Source organism: Ciona robusta, chromosome 9, assembly GCF_009617815.1.
Source record: "Ciona robusta chromosome 9, ASM961781v2".
NCBI classification, from domain to species: domain Eukaryota; kingdom Metazoa; phylum Chordata; class Ascidiacea; order Phlebobranchia; family Cionidae; genus Ciona; species Ciona robusta.
Genome location: NC_143243.1, coordinates 4770360 through 4790536, shown reverse-complemented (window position 1 = coordinate 4790536; position 20177 = coordinate 4770360). Strand labels below are relative to the sequence as shown.

The 20177-nt window shown below is 34.6% G+C and overlaps 3 protein-coding genes across 4 annotated transcripts in view; 1 reads left to right on the top strand and 2 right to left on the bottom strand.

Annotated features, from left to right (window-relative positions):
• Positions 1 to 8487, top strand: part of LOC149731428 (tenascin-X-like) — a 53932-nt gene extending 45445 nt beyond the window's left edge. Inside the window, exons 64-74 of the mRNA XM_089884681.1 lie at positions 468 to 640; positions 1030 to 1115; positions 1463 to 1617; positions 2112 to 2326; positions 3000 to 3146; positions 4097 to 4227; positions 5167 to 5284; positions 5756 to 5901; positions 6189 to 6393; positions 6848 to 6987; positions 8307 to 8487. Of these exons, the coding sequence (XP_089740807.1) occupies positions 468 to 640; positions 1030 to 1115; positions 1463 to 1617; positions 2112 to 2326; positions 3000 to 3146; positions 4097 to 4227; positions 5167 to 5284; positions 5756 to 5901; positions 6189 to 6393; positions 6848 to 6987; positions 8307 to 8336 (1546 nt within the window). The 3' untranslated portion in view covers positions 8337 to 8487. The remainder of the gene's footprint in view (positions 1 to 467; positions 641 to 1029; positions 1116 to 1462; positions 1618 to 2111; positions 2327 to 2999; positions 3147 to 4096; positions 4228 to 5166; positions 5285 to 5755; positions 5902 to 6188; positions 6394 to 6847; positions 6988 to 8306) is intronic.
• LOC149731427 (ileal sodium/bile acid cotransporter-like) lies at positions 8481 to 13505 on the bottom strand. Of its 2 annotated transcripts, none has more exons than XM_089884683.1 (8): positions 12967 to 13505; positions 12450 to 12597; positions 11633 to 11745; positions 10922 to 11010; positions 10457 to 10598; positions 9750 to 9934; positions 9429 to 9519; positions 8481 to 8616 (listed from the first exon to the last, which is right to left on the bottom strand). In XM_089884683.1, the coding sequence occupies exons 1-8, from the start codon at positions 13349 to 13351 to the stop codon at positions 8510 to 8512; spliced, it is 1260 nt and encodes a 419-aa protein (XP_089740809.1). In that variant the 5' UTR covers positions 13352 to 13505; the 3' UTR covers positions 8481 to 8509. The 2 variants fall into 2 exon arrangements, with proteins under 2 accessions (XP_089740809.1, XP_089740808.1); XM_089884682.1 differs by having other exon boundaries at positions 8481 to 8619; positions 12967 to 13496.
• Positions 13506 to 17066: 3561 nt separating this feature from the next.
• LOC149731426 (ileal sodium/bile acid cotransporter-like) lies at positions 17067 to 20165 on the bottom strand. Its single transcript, XM_089885334.1, has 6 exons — positions 19842 to 20165; positions 19235 to 19382; positions 19048 to 19160; positions 18510 to 18598; positions 18314 to 18455; positions 17067 to 17903 (listed from the first exon to the last, which is right to left on the bottom strand). The coding sequence occupies exons 1-6, from the start codon at positions 20071 to 20073 to the stop codon at positions 17626 to 17628; spliced, it is 1002 nt and encodes a 333-aa protein (XP_089741460.1). The 5' UTR covers positions 20074 to 20165; the 3' UTR covers positions 17067 to 17625.
• Positions 20166 to 20177: the final 12 nt, after the last annotated feature.

Sequence of the window (20177 nt, the reverse complement as noted above, 5' to 3'; positions counted from 1 at the left end):
ACCCAATAGTAAAGGGTTTAAGGCTTTTCGCTGCTAAAAATTGACGCAATGTGTCTCCTTGGTTAAGCCCCTAAATGGTCATTGCTCCAACCCAGTGGTCATCAATGTGTTATCCATATAAATGGTCATATAGAAAAAAAAAAGATACGCGTTTATTTATAAGCGATACATTCGGGCCAGAGCACAGTTCGTAAGCGCGCCTGCCTCTGACCTAGAGGTAATGGGTTCAAGGCTCTTTGTTGCTACCAGTGTTGCTCCAACTCAGTGGTCACTTATGGGTTGTCCGAATTATCAGCCAATCTTTAAAAAAAATAATTAACATTTGTGGTAACTCGTAAGCTAGCATGAGGTGTATGAAACAGAACACTCGTGTTTAATGACTATCGATTTCCAGCCACGCGAAGATAAAGTAAGTTACATTAATTTGTTCATGCCTCAAAGCTTTACTAAATTCATTCCAAATGCAGATTCCGAATAACTCAAGCAACTCCTAATTTGATTTCAATATCTTGGATCAAACCAAGCCATCTGATAACACATTACACGTTGCGTGTCATCGGTCCAGATGGTTTTGACGTGATTCACAACTTAAGATTAGACGATGATGTTAATAGTTACACCATACGGGATCTACAGCCAGGTAACTGACCAGCGCCGTGGCGTAGTGGTAAGCGCACCAGCCTGTAACCCAGAGGTAATGAGTTCAAGGCTCTTCGCTGCTACCATTGTGGGCGTATGTGTCCTTGGGCAAGACACTTAACGGCAAGTGGTCACTAATGGGTTGTACAAATTATCAGCCATACATAAAAAAAAAATCCCCCCCAAAAAATCCCCCACAAAGTAACATACATGGTAACTCGTAAGCTGGCCTTAGGTGTTAAACCCGTGTTATAACGACTGTCGTTTTCCAGCAAAAAAGATGTTAAAACACTTTAAACAAAAAACAATTATGATATTTTTAACCCACAAAATCGTTAAGACACTTTTTAACCTGCTAGGAAAAATTAATTATTTTGTTTTAATTTTAAGGGACAAGATATCACATTAATTTGGCTGCTTGGATTGGTCCTTTGTCTTCTCAGCCAGAATATAAATCCAAGATAACTCCTGAAACTGTAAGTTAAGTTTGTGTAATTAGTAATAGGCCTATATTGTTTTACTTGTTTGTAAACTTCATTTGCACGGCACCATGGCAAAGTGGTTAGCGCGCCTGCCTCTAACCCAGAGGTAATGGGTTCAAGGCTCAACGCCGCTATCATTGTGGGTGTATGTGTTTTTGGGTAAGACACTTAACGACAATTGGTCTAATAATTAATGACCTACAAAGTAACATACTTGGTAACTCTTAAGCTAGCACAAGGTGTATGAACACCCGTGTTATAATACTGTCGTTTTCCGGCCATGCGAGGATAAAGTAAGTTACATTCATTCATTTATTCATTACACCATTGTTGCTTCCAAGGTTCCTGATGTAAAAACCAAGGGTGAGTTAACTGACCAGGGATTCCTACTTCAATGGAAAAGTAAATCGAGATCAGTTGATGGATTTAAAATCGTGGTCGAACCCCAAGATGGAAGTGCAGGGTTTGAAACAACTGTTGACAGATTTACCAAGAGGTATTCACTAAAACATAGTCTTTGATCTAACATGGTGGTTTTCCAACCTAGTGGTCATTAATGGGTTGTCGAAATTATCAGCCATACATAAAAAAATGAACAAATTAACAAAAAAATGACTTATAAAGTAACATACATGGTAACTCGTAAGCTGGCATAACGTGTATGATACAGAACACCCGTGTTATAACGACTGTCATTTTCCGGCCACAGGAAAATAAAGCAAATTACATTCATTCATTCATTCATCCAATGCCTAAGCTGTTAATTTTCACTAAACAAATTCAATTAAACATTTTTATAAAAAAACAAACTTGAAAACCAACATATTCTTCAATGCCTAAACTGTTAATTTCTACTGAACAAATTCAATTCAATGTGTTTAGAAAATATTTTTTTTACAAATTCAGTTATATAATTTTTTTTAGGTATGAATACTAAAGATTCAAAAATTTATTTAATTTAAAAAAAATCACAAATTTTTTTTTTTTTAGTTATGAACTTGAAAATCTTTTGAGCAATGTCGCATATATAGTCAAAGTGTATCCCGTGAGTGGACACATCATAGGTGAACCTTCCGTAGTTCATATTCCTGCCTCTACCACCTCGAATGTGGTGTTAAACCATCTACAATGGAGATTACAAGTTACCTCGCTCGGAACAGATTCCATCGCAATTTCATGGAATAATCCATGGCATGATGTTGTTGGTGAGGAAAAATTGAACATTTTTTTACATGTAATGTAATATTAATTACTTTTTTGTGTCTTCGATTACGGTAGCGAAGATTTAGAAATATTTTAAAGGGAAAAACAGGATAATATAAATTGTAACTGTTATTTATTTTCGAAAAATATCTAAAAAGTTATTTATTTAAGTGTAATATGCTGCTGTATGTTTTCTGAAATTTTTACATTGAAACAAGCAAAAGGTATTTGTTTACAGAATATCTAAAAAGTTTATTTTTTTTACACTTTAAGTTTCACTTAATATATAAGAAATTATTTATTTACACTTTAAGTTCTAAAGAATATCTAAAAAGAATTTTTGCTTGCACTTTGATTTTGCAGAATAACCAAAAAGTTGTTTATTTACACTTTAAATTTTATAAAATACTTTAGAAGTTATTTATTTACACTTTAAATTTTACAGAGTATCTTAAAAGTTGTTTATTTACATTTTAAGTTTTACAAAATATCTAAAAAAATGTTGCTTACACTTTCATTTTGCAGAATATCCAAAAAGTTATTTATTTACACTTTAAATTTTACAAAATATCTAAAAAGAATTTTTGCTTACACTTTGATTTTGCAGAATAACCAAAAAATTGTTTATTTACACTTTAAATTTTAAAAAATATCCAAAATATTATTTATTTACAGAATACAGTTTGCAATACAAACAAATAGATGAGAGTGATGAATATTATCGATCAGTTGTTCCTCAACCACAAATAGGTGACAACCATGCTACGATCAGCCATCTGCAACCAGGAGAGTCATACACGATTAAACTGGCAGTGAGAAGAGGTAATTTTTTCAAATTTTTTATGATTTAGTTTCCTAATCTTAATAATAATAATATTTTTTTGGCCCTTGGATTACGGTAGCGAAGAATTAGGAAGATTTTAAATGAAAGGACAGGATATAGCGACAAAACAACTGCTGTTAAAACACGCTTACAGTTAAAAACATATTTACATTTAATTGTAAGAAAATAAGCGTGGTCGCTACACCTAGCGTTGAAACAAACCATTTATGTTTAAATTATTAAGTTAAACTTTTAGAAACAAAAGTGTGTTTAAAGATAGGGGAGACCGGGGATGGTTCGCTTATTGAAGTGTTGCTTCTAAACTACGACTTCCACCGCAAAAGAATTAATTTCGGCTATCAGTAACCAAACTATACCCTTACAACCAAAAACTTAAAAAGTAGATATTTCTGTTAAACTAACTTTTTTTATTTTAACTAATCGGTTGAACTGTGCATGCCCCCAAACATTATGCTGCTTTGTAATGGAAACAATAAGATTTGTTAATAATGATATCACAATGCTCTATTGTGACGTCATGTACATGGTCCGAAGTATCCCCGCGTCCGAAGTATCCCCGGTCTCCCCTATATCCATTTTTATTTAATAATACATATTAGTCTGGCGCCATGGCATAGTGGTTAGCGCGCCTGCATGTAACCCAGAGGCAATGGGTTCGAGGCTCGTCGCTGCTACCATTGTGGGCGTATGTGTCCTTGGGCAAGACACTTAACGACAATTGCTCCAACCCAGTGGTCACTAATGGGTTGTCCAAATTATCAGCCTTCCTTAAAAAAAATGAAAAAATCCCCCCCAAAAAATAATTACCCACAAAGTAACATACATGGTAACTCGTAAGCTGGCGCGAGGTGTTAAACCTGTGTGATAACGACTGTCGTTTTCCGACGTTTCCGTGAGATAAAGTAAGTTACATTCATACTTATTGTAGATTCCCAGAGTGATGGATTGATGAACACATTGCTTCTTAATGTGTCAACGTCAATTCCACCACCTTCCAACATACAAATGCAAAGATCAAGTGATGGAAGCTTAGTCTTCACCTGGCAATCACCAACTTCGGTATTTCTTTTCTCTTTTATAAATATTAATTTCTAAAAAAAATTCTAAAAAAATTATTTAAAAAAAACTTAAATTTTTATATTTATATTTATTTATATTACTTTTTTTCAAATTTTTTTTCTCAATTTTAATATATGCTCTACTTTTTAGAATAATAATTTTAACAATAATTAATCTTAATGTAAACTTGTTAAGTGTCTTAAAAACTGTTTTTTTGTCTTGAATTTTTATTTTTCTAATACTTTTTTTCTAATTTATATATATGAATCGTAGAATGGAAAGATGGGACACCTTTTCATTATTTTTCTCGTCCAGTTTGGTAATAAACAAAGAATATTTCAAGAATTAAAAAACCATAGATATTATGTGCTGAAGTTGTCCCGTCTTCACCCTACTATGTCTTTGACTACAATAACAATGAATACATTAATTCAAATTTATCAGAAAGGTAGAATCTCATTGCAAAATGACAATGTTTAAGACAAAATAAAACTATTATGCCTAGGTGTAGCGACCACGCTTATTTTCTTTCAATTAAATGTAAATATGTTTTAACTATAAGCGTGTTTTAATAACTTTAGTTTTGTCGCTATATCCTGTCTTTTTGTTTAAAATATTTCTAAATCTTTGCTACCGTAATTGAAAAGACAAACAAAGTTATTATTATATTATAAATATTTAAATAGTAGGGTGGGGGAAGATGGGACACCTTTAGCACAGAATAACTAAATATCCTGATCATGTTTTAAACAACTAACAATGGTTTATGGGAGTCGTGAGAATACGGTTTTATATTTCTTTGAATGCTCTTTGTTTACTACCAAATGTGACGGGAAAATAGAATGATAATGTGTCCCATCTTCCCCCACCCTACTATATGTTATATATTTCTCTATTACATATACTTTATAAGGCAGTAATACAATATATATTCTACAGTATGCAAGCAATTATATTGTTAAATATCGTGAAGTTTACCCATTTCTACAACATGAATATGTTGTAATGGAATTATCTGGGAGTGATACAAGTGTAACAATGCCTTTTCTGCAAGAAGGTACGAATATCATTGTTTTTCACTTTCAGGCAAAAGCAAGTTAAATTAAAAAACATTAATTTTGAGTAAAATTTGACATGCAATTATTTATTGTTGTTTTTTTCCACAAGTTTACCAATGTCTTTCTTTAAAATTGGATAAACGTTATTTTAATTTGACATGCAACTATTTATTATTATTTTTTCTTCCATTTTAGAAGAAAAGCAACTACAATCTAAAAAGCATTAACTTTTCGAATATATTAATATTATGGTCCATTTTCAAAGTTGATTTTTATGATATCTACGCCTTCATAAAAAAGTTATCATAAAAAATATATGTTAAATTTGAACAACTTTGATGCAAACTTTTTGTTTTTTTCCACAAAGATATGAAATTGTGTTTTACTTGAAACAAAAAAAATACTTATAAAAATATATCTTGAATTTAAATAATTTTTTATTCAAAATTTTTGTGCTTTTTTCCACCTAGGAAAAAGGTATGAAATCGTGTTTTACTCGAAACGTGGTGAATTTAGAAGTGATTCTGTTGTTGTTAATGTTGATGTACCAGTGTCCCAACAAGTAAGGAATTACTGCACAGATCCTGATACAGGTGCAACTTATGCAGTTGGGCAGGTATGTTTGATTTATACTAATGGTTCTTTTGTATTCTGTACCCTTTTAACAAAGTTCTAAATCAGATTTACCCCCAATATGTAATACGGGGGTTGATTTATTAAAAAGCAAAAACCAATAATTACATCAATTGTGGACGAATGCGCTTGCTTTTGGCAACGAGTTGTGGGTTCAAGGCTCGTAGCTGCTACCATTGTGGGCATATGTGTCCTTGGGCAAGACACTTAACGACAATTGCTCCCACCGAGTTTAATATTTTTTTTTTTAATAATAAACTGTCTTTGCAGAATTGGCTTTCCAAAGCGGGTCTATTCCTTATGAACTGCACATGTCGTCCATCTCTCACAGTGGACTGCAGTAGTGGAGAATGGTGTCATACTGAGTATGGGGTTTTCAATAAGACAAATACATGGCGGCAAGACAACCCAGAAAACAATAAAAAGGAAGAATGCGTTTGTAATGGAAGTTCTGGCTACACATGCTATCCAAGAAGTAAGATTTATTAGAAGTTAAACTTGGCTAGAATTAAACATAAATAGCTTGTTTATTGTCTGTCTGCAAAGTGGTGCTATCATTGTGGGCGTATGTGTCCTTGGGCAAGACACTTGACGGCATTTGCTCCAACCCAGTGGTCTCTAATGGGTTGTCTAAATTATCAGCCACACGTAAACAGTAAAGGAAAAATCCCTAAAAAATAATTACCCACAAAGTAACATACTTGGTAACTCGTAAGCTGGCAAAAGGTGTATGAAACAGAACACCCATGTTTAACGACTGTCATTTTCCAGTCACGCAAGGATGAAGTAAGTTACATTCATTCATTCATACTCGTAAGCACGAGGTGTATGAAACAAAACACCCGTGTTTAACGACTGTCGTTTTCCAGCCACATCAGAATAAAGCAAGTTACATTCATATTTATTTAATTTTTTAACTTTTATCTCAGATTGCCAAGATGGTGACCGATGGTATGATGAGGGTGAACCATGGACTTCTGATATTGATGGATACATTTGTAACTGTGTGTGTCCAAGTGAACATACACAACCATGTACTTCCACATGCCGACCATCGATTCTTGGACAAGTAAGTAAAATGTCCGACGCCGGTTTGTCGTAGATAAAAAAAATACTTAACGGCAATTGCCCCAACCCAGTGGTCACCACACAGCCACATATAAATAATGAAAAAATCAAAAAAAATAATCACCTATAAAGTAACATACATGGTAACTCGTGAGCAGGCGTGCATCCCTCTAACCCAGAGATAATAGGTTCAAGGCTCTTCGCTGCTACCATTGTGTGGTGTATGTGTCCTTGGGCAAGACACTTAACAGCAATTGCTTCAACCCAGTGGTCACAAATGGGTTGTCCATATTATCAGTCATACAGAAAAAAATAAAAATCGACCCAAAAATAATCACCCACAAAGTAACATACGTGATAACTCGTAAGCTGGTACGAGGTGTATGAAACAAAACACCCGTGTTATAAGGACTGTCCTTTTTTTGGGCCATGCGAGGATAAAGTAGGTTACATTTAAGAAGTGGAAAAATATGTTTAGTATTGTGTTACAGCATTTACTTGTGAATGAAAGTAGTTTTGAGACAACAGTGTAATTTGTTTAACATATTTTTATTTTCAAATGGATTAAATATTGTATTGTAAAATACAAATTATGAATGAGTGTAACTTGCTTTATCCTTTTGTGGCCGAAAAACAACAGTTGTTATAACACGGGTGTTATGTTTCATACACCTCGTGCCAGTCTACGAATCACCAAGTATGTACTTTGTAGGTGAATATTTTTTGGAAACATTTTTTATGTATGACTGATAATTTTGACAACCCATTAGTGACCACTGGGTTGGAGCAATTGTCATTAAGGGTCTTGCCCAAGAACTATTCCTTACTAATTAAGGAAGAACATTACGAACATGACTTTTAAAACTGACATTTGGCAAACTTACAGCTATATTCGAATTAGGTGAATAAAATTACTTTGCAATGTTTGAATACCAATATAAAATAAACACAGCAAAACTTATTATTATTACGTTAGATAACATAAATGTTTTTATCCTTAATGAAAGCAGTATTATTTTTAAACAATAAACAAGCGAAAAAAAACTCTGTAATTAACGGTAAAAATAACAATTGTTAAAATGGTTAAAATTGTGTATAATGTTGATGCGGGGTGAATTAGTGTAAAAATCCTCCAGGAAAATGTTTTGTAATCTTAAAGGACCAACGTCTGACATAGAATGCATACGCTAATGCTGTTTCGCCGTATGGCAGATAAAAAAATGGTCGTTTGAAATTACAAACAAAAGTTCCAGAAAATTTTTTTCAACTTTATGGGGTAATATATGAAAAGTGCTTATAATAAAATTGTTTCTTTTTTAGGATATCGGTTTCGAAAGCAAGCGTCGTTAATTTTACTGGCAGTGGTGTTCAGTAAAAAACGGCAACTGTTTCTGTTCCTGTCATTGCTTTATGCAATGCACAATTTTGTTTTACTTTTTGATTTCCAATGTCCCGAAGTTCGGAACATTTTTCGTTGAATAAACTTTGAAGTGATTGCAAATTGTAAAAATGTTGATGAAAATTCAGAATACTGAGTTACCAGTGACTTTCTCGTTGCTTTTCTCATTTTGATCAAAAGTCAAGTTGACGTTGCCGTATGTATTATGGTCCCCTTGTTGTTTAAACTTACCTGCTGTATAAAAAAAAACAATGGCAAAAAGTCAATCAGTAATAACTAATAATGCAGTTGAAAAAATATATAGTAGGGTGGGAGAAGATGGGACACCTTTAGCACATAATATTCAAATATCCTGATCGTGTTTTAACAATTAACAACGTTGGAGTCGTGAGGAGACGGTTTTACAATTCTTTGAATGCTTTTGGTTTACTACAAAATGGGACGATAAAAAAGAATATAAAGGTGCCCCACCCCCCACCCTACTATATAAACTTTACACTCAAAACTTGTCCCTGAGTTATGAATATATTAAATGAATCAATATCATATATCAAGTATAGTGGGGTGGGAGAAGACGGGACACCTTTAGCACATAATATTCAAATATCCTAATCGTGTTTTAACAATTAACAACGTCGGAGTCGTGAGGACACGGTTTTGCTTTCAATGTTTTTGGTTTACTACCAAATGGGACGATAAAATAGAATACAAAGGTGCCCCATACCCCACCCTACTATATAAACTTTAAACTCAAAACTTGTCCCTGAGTTATGAATATATTGAATGAATCAATATTATTGAGTATAGTAGGGGGGGGGGAGAGATGGGACACCTATTCATTCTATTTTCTTGTCCAATTTCTTAGTAAACAAAGAACATTCAAACAATTATCAAATCGTATCCTCACGACTCCCATAGACCGTTGTTAATTGCCTAAAACACGATCAGGATAATTGGATACTATGTGCTAAATGCCCACCTTCCCCTACATGACTATAAATACGTTAAGCTGTGCATGTTAAAGTACAACTGCATTTACACACCTGGTGCCTTTAGTTCGTCTGAAGTGTCCTCTTTTTTGCACTTTTGTTTGTAAGCCACAAAAACGATGATAATTACGACAATCCAAGCGGCCTGTTTAAAAAATGGTATAAAGTTATGAACCACATCATAATAATAATAACTTTTGTTTGTCTCTTGGATTACGGTAGCAAAGATTTAGATATAAATATTTTAACAAAAAGACAGGATATAGCGACAAAACAACAGTTGTTAAAACACGCTTATAGCTAAAACATATTTACATTTAATTGGAAGAAAATAAGCGTGGTCGCTACATTATAATTTTTGTTTCCAATAAATACCTGGCTGACTAAATAAATAACTGGGAATAGGATCATTCTTCCTGTTTCTTGCAGAGTGAATCCAGATAGTTGTATTATTGAGATCGCCAGCTGAGTGTTTTGAACTCCGGTTTCAAGACTTACTGTACGTCTTTGGTAATGATGGAGGCGTATGCGTGGAATCAAAGATATAATCGAAGATATTGCTGATAAATTGCGATGTCAGATTAGAAACGCAGAGTAACTCAGTGAAAGATTGAATGGAACTTGCTTAATCCTCACGTAGCCGAAAAATGACAGTCGTTATAACACGGGTGTTCCGTATCATACACCTTTTGCCAGCTTATGAGTTACTAAGTATGTTACTTTGTGGGTGATTTTTTTGGGGGGGTTTTGTGTAATATTTTGGAAAACCTAAACACTTTGCCAATGGTCACTAATGGTCTATGGGTTGTTTAAACTGTCCGCGCTCGTAAAAAAATACAAAGTCCACAAGTCACTTTCGCTCGTATACGGGCCAAAGTGTATGAAACAGAACACCCATTATAAAATCTGTCGTTTTCCAGCCACGCGAGGATAAAGCAAATTATATTCATGCATTCGTATAGTAGAAGGGGGGGGGGGGGGGTGTTAATTGTTTAAAACACGATCGCAGGACGTTTAGATATTATGTGCTAAATGTGTCCCTTATCCCACCCTACTATACATTCATTCATTGTATGACTTACTGTATCCGAGTATCATCCCAATTGCAGGAAAAATTGCTGCGCAAACAATCTGACTTGGAAGAATGGACCACACTCCGTTAAAAGTAACAATTGAAATCACAGCGACTACAATTATTGCAATGGCTCCGAGGATTGATAGAATCTGAATTTGTGAATGAATACATGTAACTCACTTTATCCTCGCGTGTCCAGAAAATGACTGTTGTTAAACACTGGTGTTCTGTTTCATACACCTCATGCCAGCTTATGAGTTATCAAGTATGTTATTTTATGAGTGGTTGTTTTTTTATGTGTAGATGATAACTTGGACAACTCATTAGTGACCACTGGGTTGGAGCAATTGTCGTTAAGTGTCTTGCCGAAGGACACATATGCCCACAATAGCAGCAGCGACAAGCCTTGAACCCATTACCTCTAGGTAAGAGGCAGGCGCCATAACCACTTATTTGTCCAGACATAGGCTACCTTAACTAGTTTGTCTGCATGGCGAGGAAATCTCCATCTGATAATCATTCCAAGTGCTATTGGTACAATCAACGCTGCTAAAGTGACGCCTGTAATAAAAGATAGGAGATTAGATAATTTAAAACTAACTATATAGTAGGGTGGGAAAAAATGGGATACCTTTTCATTCAATTTTCTCATCCCATTTAGTAGTAAGCAAAATAAAGAAATATATAACTGTCTCCTCACGACTCACCCATGGACCGTTGGATATATAGTCTATTATGTATTAACTGGGACTTGTTAAAATAAGTTTTCCCAGCTAGATTTTTGACTGTAGTGAGCGTGCTGTTATATATAGTAGGGTGGGGAGAGATGGGACACCTTTAGCACATAGTATTCAAATGTCCTGATCATGTTTTAAGCAATTAACAACGATCTATGGGAGTCGTGAGGATAGGGTTTTATATTTCCTTGTTCTGAATGTTCTTTGTTTACTACCAAATGTGACGAGAAAATATAGAATGATAATGTGTTAGCACGCCTGCCTGTAACCCAGAGGTGATGAGTTCGGGACTCGCCGCTGCTACCATTGTGAGCGTATATGCCTTTGGGCAAGATACTTAACGGCAATTTCTCCAACCCAGTGGTCACTAATGTCACTAAATTTCCTAATTTTCGCTACCATAATCGAAGAGACATTTAAAGTTATTAGTATTAATATATTATTACCTAACGTTTCAAAGGGTACTACCATCGATTGATCAAATCCAAGTGTGTAGATGTACAAGAGAAGCGGCATCATTCCCAATCCTAACGTGCTTGATACTGTTGTCATTGTTATGCTGTAAAAATATCAACTTTACAACGAGCAGCACAACAACAATACGTTTTTAACTGTAAGCGTGGTTTAACAACTGTTGTTTGTCGCTATATCCTGTCTATCGTTTTTATATCTTCGCTACCGTAACCTATGAGACGAATAAAGTTGTACTATTATTATAGTACTGTGGGGTAAAATAGGACACCTTTAGCACATAATATCCAAATATCTTGAAAATGTTTTTAACAATTAACAACGGTCAATGAGAGTCGTGAGGATATGGCTTTATAATTCTGTGAATGTTCTTTGTTTCCTACCAAATTCGACAAGAAAATAGAACGAAAAGGTGTCCCAACTTCCCCCACCCTACTATATGATAACAATAATTTGAAGAGGAATTAAAAACCTATAAAAAACAAAAGCAAAGAACAATAGGAAACCAACGGACCAAATACGTTGGAACATTACTCCTAAAACCAGACCTTTTATATATAGTAGGGTGGGGGAAGATGGGACACCTTTTTATCCCATTTTCTCGTACCATTTGGTATTAAACAAAAAACATTTAAAGAAATATAAACCCGAATCCTCACGACTTCTATATGACGTTGTCAATTGTTTAAAACACGATCAGGATTTTCGGATATTAAGTGCTAAAGGTGTCCTATTTTACCCCATCCCACTATACCTTTATAGGGGCAAAAAATAAAGAATAATTTTAAAAACCTCAAATCCATGTCTCCGTCTATCCAATACGCAGCAATATTTGAAGTTGATCCACCAGGACAGGCACCCAAAATCAACAAAGCCAATGTTTCTGGTTCTGGCATTTGAAATGCCTTTGCAAGGCCAAATGCTATCGATGGCATTATAACTAAAAAAACATGAAAATACGGGTATTTATTTCTGTAGCATTAAAAATACAAAGAGTATGTAGAAATGTGGTTATATTTTCTGAAACAATAAAAATGCGATCAGTATCTGTAGAGACGATTTTTTTTTTTTTCTGAGTCAATAAAAACACGAACAATTTGTGAAAATGTGTTAATTTTCTTGTTGAATCGTGGAAAAAAAATGTGTTCAATTATTTTGAAAATGTGTTCAATTATTTTCTGAAGCATTAAAAACACGAACAGTATCTGAAAAGCGGTTATTTTTTTTTAAGACAATAAAAGCACGAACAGTATGTGAAAATTTGTTCAATTTTTTTCTGAAACATTTAAAATACGAACAATATACTTACCAAACTGGCAGAAGAATCCCACGATCACGCCAGATGGTTTTTTGAGATGTTTAATTACTTTTGGAAATTCTACTGCGCAACCCATTCCGATCATTATGATGGCCAGCATGACAGTAATCAGTATGTTTAGTATCTGTCGTGAGGGGTCTGGTTTGGGAAAGTTACCACCAGTCCCATTGATGGTTCCGTTAGTGGTAACATTCGGAGCAAACGTAGTAATATCCATTTTAAACAGAAATCTATCGGAATATACAAATTCTAGTTGCTGACAAAAAAATATTTTAAGAATATACTCGGCAGGGTGTTTAGATGCAGTAGGTTGGGGGAAGATGGGACGCCTTTTCATTCTGTTTTCTCGTACCATTTTGTAGAAAGCAAAGAACATTCTAAGAATTATAAAACCGTATCCTCACGACTTCCTTTCAGGCCGTTTTTAATTGTTTAAAACACAATTAGAATATTTGAATATTACGTGCTAAAGTTGTCCCATCTTCCGCGACATTAGTATATGTTTTCAGCACCTCGTGTCCTGTGACTTTATTCTGACATACTTTTACTTAATAAGTATCACATAACATAACCGTCGTCATTTATACTCCAGCAAAATCATAAACCGTAGATATGAAATTGATCAAACAGTTATGAAGTATGACGAAATTTTATTGCGTTATTAATAAAATATTTCCAAAAACCGAGCGCGATAAAAATTTTATTATTTTAATGTAACTTTTTACTATCGTTCTTTATTTGAAGGTTTCGTTGAAAATACGTTTCATATTCTAATTAAATAATATGTTCTGTTGGCCTATTTCTTTCGTAATACCTCCACGGGTCAATCCTAATGGCTTACGCAATGTTTGTTGGTCGTTAAGGCTTACTGGAAATTCTGCAGCCTAGCTGTATTAATGTAAGGTGGGGTAAAATGGGACATTCATGCGAATCGTGTCCCATGTTAACGAAATTAAAACACATGATGTTTTTAGCGATACCATGAGTTTGTACTATCATATCTCTTTTAATTGACAACGTACTTGTAAAAATACAGCAGGATGGGGTAAGATGGGACTCATTTGGCAAATAATATACAAATATCCCGATCGTGTTTTAAACAATTAACAACGGTATATAGGAGTTGTGAGGATACAGTTTTATAATTCTTTAAATGTTCTTTGTTTACAACCAAATGGGACGAAAAAATAGAAAGAAAAGAAGCCTCATTTCCCCCCACCCTACTATGTATAAAAACACAAGAAAAGTTATTTAGCAATTCGCACAGCGGGTGCTATTTTTGCGATTCGCAAACGGACGAGTTAAGATGAGACCATGAGATAAAGTGTAATAATTATTTATCGAGCGCTCTGTCTTGTACAAGGTGTCGAATGTAGATTGTCTTCGTTATTCGATCTTTGGTTATTGATTACTGTCAGGTTACGAAGTACATTAAACCGCAATGCATAACATATTCTAACTCTGAGTTCGACTTTTTATATAAAGATAAATGAAAACTTCTTATAATAGAATTTGACAAATCAGGCCACCTCTTTATTGCAATACAAAAACATAAAAATAAATGCCTTTTATAGACGGCGATTCGCGTCCGTGTGTATACGAAGTGCATTAAGCCACAATGCATTCCATGTTCTACCTTTAAAGTGACTTGCTGTACAAGGAAAACTAAATGACCATTTTAATGGAATGTGGCCAAGCGGCGTGTTCAAGTTTTTAAATATCTTTCCTGAATAAATATTGTTTTAAAATATTTATGTATGTCTGCTGACTCTTACATTACATTATATTCTGGATAACTGGACATTACTTCAAATATCAGGAATATAATTTTCCCAAAGAAAGTCATGTTTCCAACATATAGTAGGGTGGGGAAGGCGGGGCACTCTTATATTTATTTTCCTCGTCCCATTAGGTAGTAAACAAAGAATATTTAAAGAATTATAAAACTGTATTCTCACGACTTCTATAGACTGTTGTTAACTGTTTAAAACACGATCAGGATATTTGGATCTTATGTGATAAAGGTGTCCCATCCTACCCCGCAATACTATTAGCAACAGCGAGCTTCGAACCTGTTCTTATCGGCGAGAGTATATTTTAACCTATGTAAAACGACTTATATTATTTCTAACACCTGCTAATTTGGTGTGGTTTAATTTCAAACCTAAAACGATCAGCTACAAATTTATTCAAAAAGCCCTAAATACCTTAAAATGCAACTACATTGTAACCTATACGTAAAAAAAAAACATTTAAAAATATTCAAAGACAAACTAAACGCATACACTAACTTAACTACAGATACTACTGGCAAAGAAACACGGGGAAACTGAATAACTTGTAGAACACAATGGATTAGAAATGCAGATTGCAAACGGCGCGCGCGGTGCCTTAATTAAAGGCGCTGGTGTTGGATATAGTAGTGTGGGGAAAGATGGGACACCTGTTCATTCTATTTTCCCTTCCAATTTGGTAGTAAACAAAGAAAATTTAAAGACCTTTTACTATGCTTTCACAACTCCCTTAGACCGTTGTTAATTGTTTAAAACACGATCGGGATATTTAGATAATATGTGCTAAAGGTGTCCCATCTTCCCCCACCCCACTATATATTTGTTTCGATCATTTATTTGTACTGGGCGCTATTAAGCATGCGACGAAACGTTACTGCATATGAGTCATAGTAATATTTTGCTCCGAAACGTTTTTAAGTCGGTCCGTATTTAATGTACCTCGTATGGGATTTGTTTCAGCCTACTGCAGTTGCGTAGTAGCGTCGCGGCGCATGCGCAGTAGCGCCCGGTACAAAATATATTGGTCGGAACGAATATATCACGACCATGAAACATAGTAGGATGGGGGAAGATAGGACACCTTTTCATTCTACTCGTCCTATTTGGTAGTAAACAAAGAACATTCAAAGAATTATAAAACCGTATACCCACCTAGACCGTTGTTAATTGTTTAAAACATGATCAGGATTCAGGATATTTTGATATTCTGTGCTAGAGGTGTCTTGTCTTCCCCATCCCACTATACATTACATTGAAGAAGGCGAAATCAATACAATACCTACTGTGAACTCTAAATAAATAAACACAACATTCGAATATAGATTTATTATTTACATCACTTTGCTCTTTGCAAGTAAAAAGTAATCGAAGTTTTTGTAAAATATAATAGAATCAAACAAAACTATGAGAGGGGATAAATAAGATGTTAATTATTTATAGTTTTCTCATGCTGACTTTTATAGTTTCGATGCAGTAAAAAAAACAATTCACGCAGTTTAAATCCCTACTGTTAAAAATAGCGACCCAGGTATGTGAAGAGGAGTGATAATTATGGCTTAGAGTTTCTATTCTGATTGTTGTGGTCCCACAGAGACCGATTTGCAATCTGGGCCAAACCTGGCCCATTTTCCCTCATCACTCTGTACAGAATTTCTTATATGTATTAATGATATTGTCTTTTTAGAGAAAGGAGTGGCCTTGGGCAAGACACTTAACGGCAGTTGTGGTCACTAATGGGTTGTCCAAATTATCAACCACACACAAAAAATGAAAAAAATCTGAAAAAATTGTCACTTAAAAGAAAAAATACATGGTAACTCGTTAGCTGGCACAGGTATATGAACACCCGTGTTAGAACGACTGTCGTTTTCCGCCAACGCGAGGATAAAGCAAGTTTCATTCATTCATTCATTCATTCATTCATTCATTCATTCATTCATTCATTCAATCAAATATAGTTACAGCTTTTCAGATAGACAGACAGTGAAAGTTATGTTTACTACTCCATTACATTCTTCTGATTCCTTTGTGTCGTCAACATCAGAAACTTGTTTTTCATTTTCTGTAAACCGATGAGCATAAAAAATACACACTGTATTTATATTATAGACATATCCAATATGTATATAGTAGGGGGTGGAGGAGTAGACAGGACACTTTAGTAATATCCAAATATCCTGATCGTGTTTTAAACAAATAATAAAAAAAACTGTAAACAACAATCATCCACAAAGTAACATACTTGGTAACTCGTAAGCTGGTACGCGGTGTATGAAACAGAACACCCGTTATATTGATATAAATGTGTGGACAAACACACATTTTATTTCTTTTTTATGCCAACTACATTACTTTATCACACGTTTGATTCACCTGTTTCGATTGATAATGATTCATTCGTCAAGTTGCCTATTTTTCGTCTTTGGTACAACCGGTAACTGAGAGTTAAAGCAATCGCCCAGAAAACCTTTCGTAATAAAATATACAATTTTGACTGTTTTCTAACAAAAATAATATAGAGAAGGGTGGGAGATACGAGACACTTAAGCACATATTGCCTAAGTTTTTCGAACTTTAAATATTTATGGCGGTTTTGGCCTTTGGAGTGTACCGGGAATTGATACTATCATACCTTTATTAATTGACAACACCTCAAAGAAAAAGTCTATAGTCTTCCCCCACCCTACTATACTTTACAGACATTGCAACTGTTATGAAATGTATATCAAATCAATTTACGTTTACCTTTATAATAGTTTGTTGCCCAACATTCGATCGTAAAGTTATATTCACCAATAATTTGGCTACATTTCTAGCCACACAGAATAAAAAAGCGAAGAAAATGAACCTCACTCATTCATTCGTTCATTAGCCCGTTTCCGTAGCCAAACGAAAAAGAATCTTTTCGTAAAAAAAGACCCGAAAATTTGATTTGTTCGCACAACAGTACCTGTGCAATTGCATACAGTAACGGGACAATGACCATTTCGCCAATAATTTGTGGCGCAAAACCAGATAAGAGAATGATCGACCCTGACAGTTGTGTGTTTTGAATACCAGTTTCGACACAAACAGTTCTTCGTTGGTTATGATGAAGGTATAGCGGTCGGTACAGCGAAACCAGAGATGAAAGCCCTGTTAAACATAAAATACTCTGGGGTAAGATGGGACACCTTTAGCACATAATATCAAAATATCCTGACCGTATTTTAAATATTTAACAACGGTTTAGTGGAGCCGTGAGGGTACCGTTTTATAATTCTTTGAATGTTCTTTGTTTACTACTAAGTGCAATAAAAAATAGTACGAAAAATGTCCCATTTTCTCCACCCTACTACAATATGACTTATTTGTCTCTTTGAAAACGAGAGCGAAGGTCATGTTATAAAAAGTGAGAGAAAAAAACCAACAGTAAAACGACAGTCGTTAAATCACGCTATGAATAAAAGGTGTTGGTAAGAGCATCAGTTAAAATGCTGTTACGCCAAGGCTTGTTTAAATACATTTGTGTCAATTGGTATTGGTACGATAAAACTTGTACTTACCGTAACCTAATACCATTCCAACGAATGGCAGAATACAAGCTGTTACTATTTGGAATGCCGTAACAACAAATTGCGACCCGTAAGCGACAATTGAAACGACTGCAACCCCAGCAATTACTATGATACCGCCGATAGAGCATACCTACAAGGACTAAAGTCATAAGAATACAAAAACAAAAGGTAAAAAACTGCATACCTTCAGTACAATAGTTGCTTTGGATGGCCACATGTAGCGAATAAAGATTCCAATAGCAATTGGGATGATAAGTGTCGCCAATGTAATGCCTTGATAAATTGTTGTGTAAGATATAGTAGGGTGGTAATTTTTGTTCATGAAGTGGAAAGGATTCAAGCCACTGAATACCAAATAGCCAAAATACGTGGTCTTACTTCCACACATTTTATGAAATGGGGTGCAGCCGTTTGTTAATGTTGTTACTGCAACCGTACTGTTGTTCGCGTAATTTTTATTGCAATAAAAAAATAAGAAAAAAAGATATAGTAGGGTGGGGGAGGCGGAAAACCTTGGCACGTAATATCCAAATAACCTAATCGCGTTTTAAACAATTAACAACAGCCTATAGGAGTCGTGAGGATACGGTTTTATAATTCTTTGAGTGTTCTTTGTTTACCACCAAATGGGACGAGAGAGTAAAACGTAAAAGTGTCCTATCTTCCCCACCCTACTATAACACATATTGCATAACCTTTTTCAAATCTTGAGCTTTCCTTACCTAAAGTGTCAAACGGTACAACCAACGACTCATTGTATGTTTGTCCATATAGAAAAAGCAACAATGGCATCATTCCTAGCGCCAATATGCTCGAACAAGTTGTCATTGTGATACTGTTCAATAAAAACGTTACGAGTTTTTTTTTACGAGTTTTTATCCTAATGTAATAAAACAGATACTAGTTCACCTCAAGTCCATGTCGCCATTCATCCAATACGTGGCAACGTTAGATGCTGATCCTCCAGGACACGCTGCTTGGATGAGTAGTGCCAATGATTGGGCATCGGATAATGAAAATATGAGAATCAGAATGTATGCGATCAGTGGCATCAATCCTGAGAACAAATTATATACACATATATATATATATATATATATATATAGTAGGAGATGGAACACCTTTAGCACATAATATCCAAATATACTGATCGTGTTTTAAACAATTTACAACGGTATGTGTAATTCATGAAGATATGGTTTTATAATTCTTTGAATGTTTTTTGTTTACTATACCAAATGGGAAGAGAAAGTAGAACAAAAAGGTTACCAATATTCCCCCACCCTACTCTATTGCGGAAAAAAACGGTATAATTGTTTGTTCATTTTTATTAGAATATTAGAAATCAAATTAATTACATCGAAAAGAAGGAAATGGCAGTCGTTAAAGTACTTTATGGCTAAAATGGGAAAATATCGTTTAAAACTTAAACATCTTAAAACTAAAATCGTTAAAGTACTCTATGGCCAAAATAGATATCAACTAAAACTTAAAACATCTTTATCAAAATGCTTACCAAATTGACAAACGAAACCGGTAATAACTCCGGTTGGTCTTTTCAAATGCTTTTTGATCTTTTGTAGCTCGACAGCGCATCCCATGCCCACCATAATAACAGCGAGTAGGATACCGATCAAAAGATTGAGAACTATAGTGAGAGTTTCAGTTTGAGGGGGCCCTGTAGCGCTGGTGGTGTTTTGTGTGGAATTAATAAACTCCACATACGTCGTGTTTTCATACATTTCCATTGCCTCTTAAAACCAAACACGTAATGGTAAATTTCTGTTAAAAGTTTGTCACATTCAAAATGTAATACTTATAAGGCATAGTAAACACTTATATTGTATAGTAT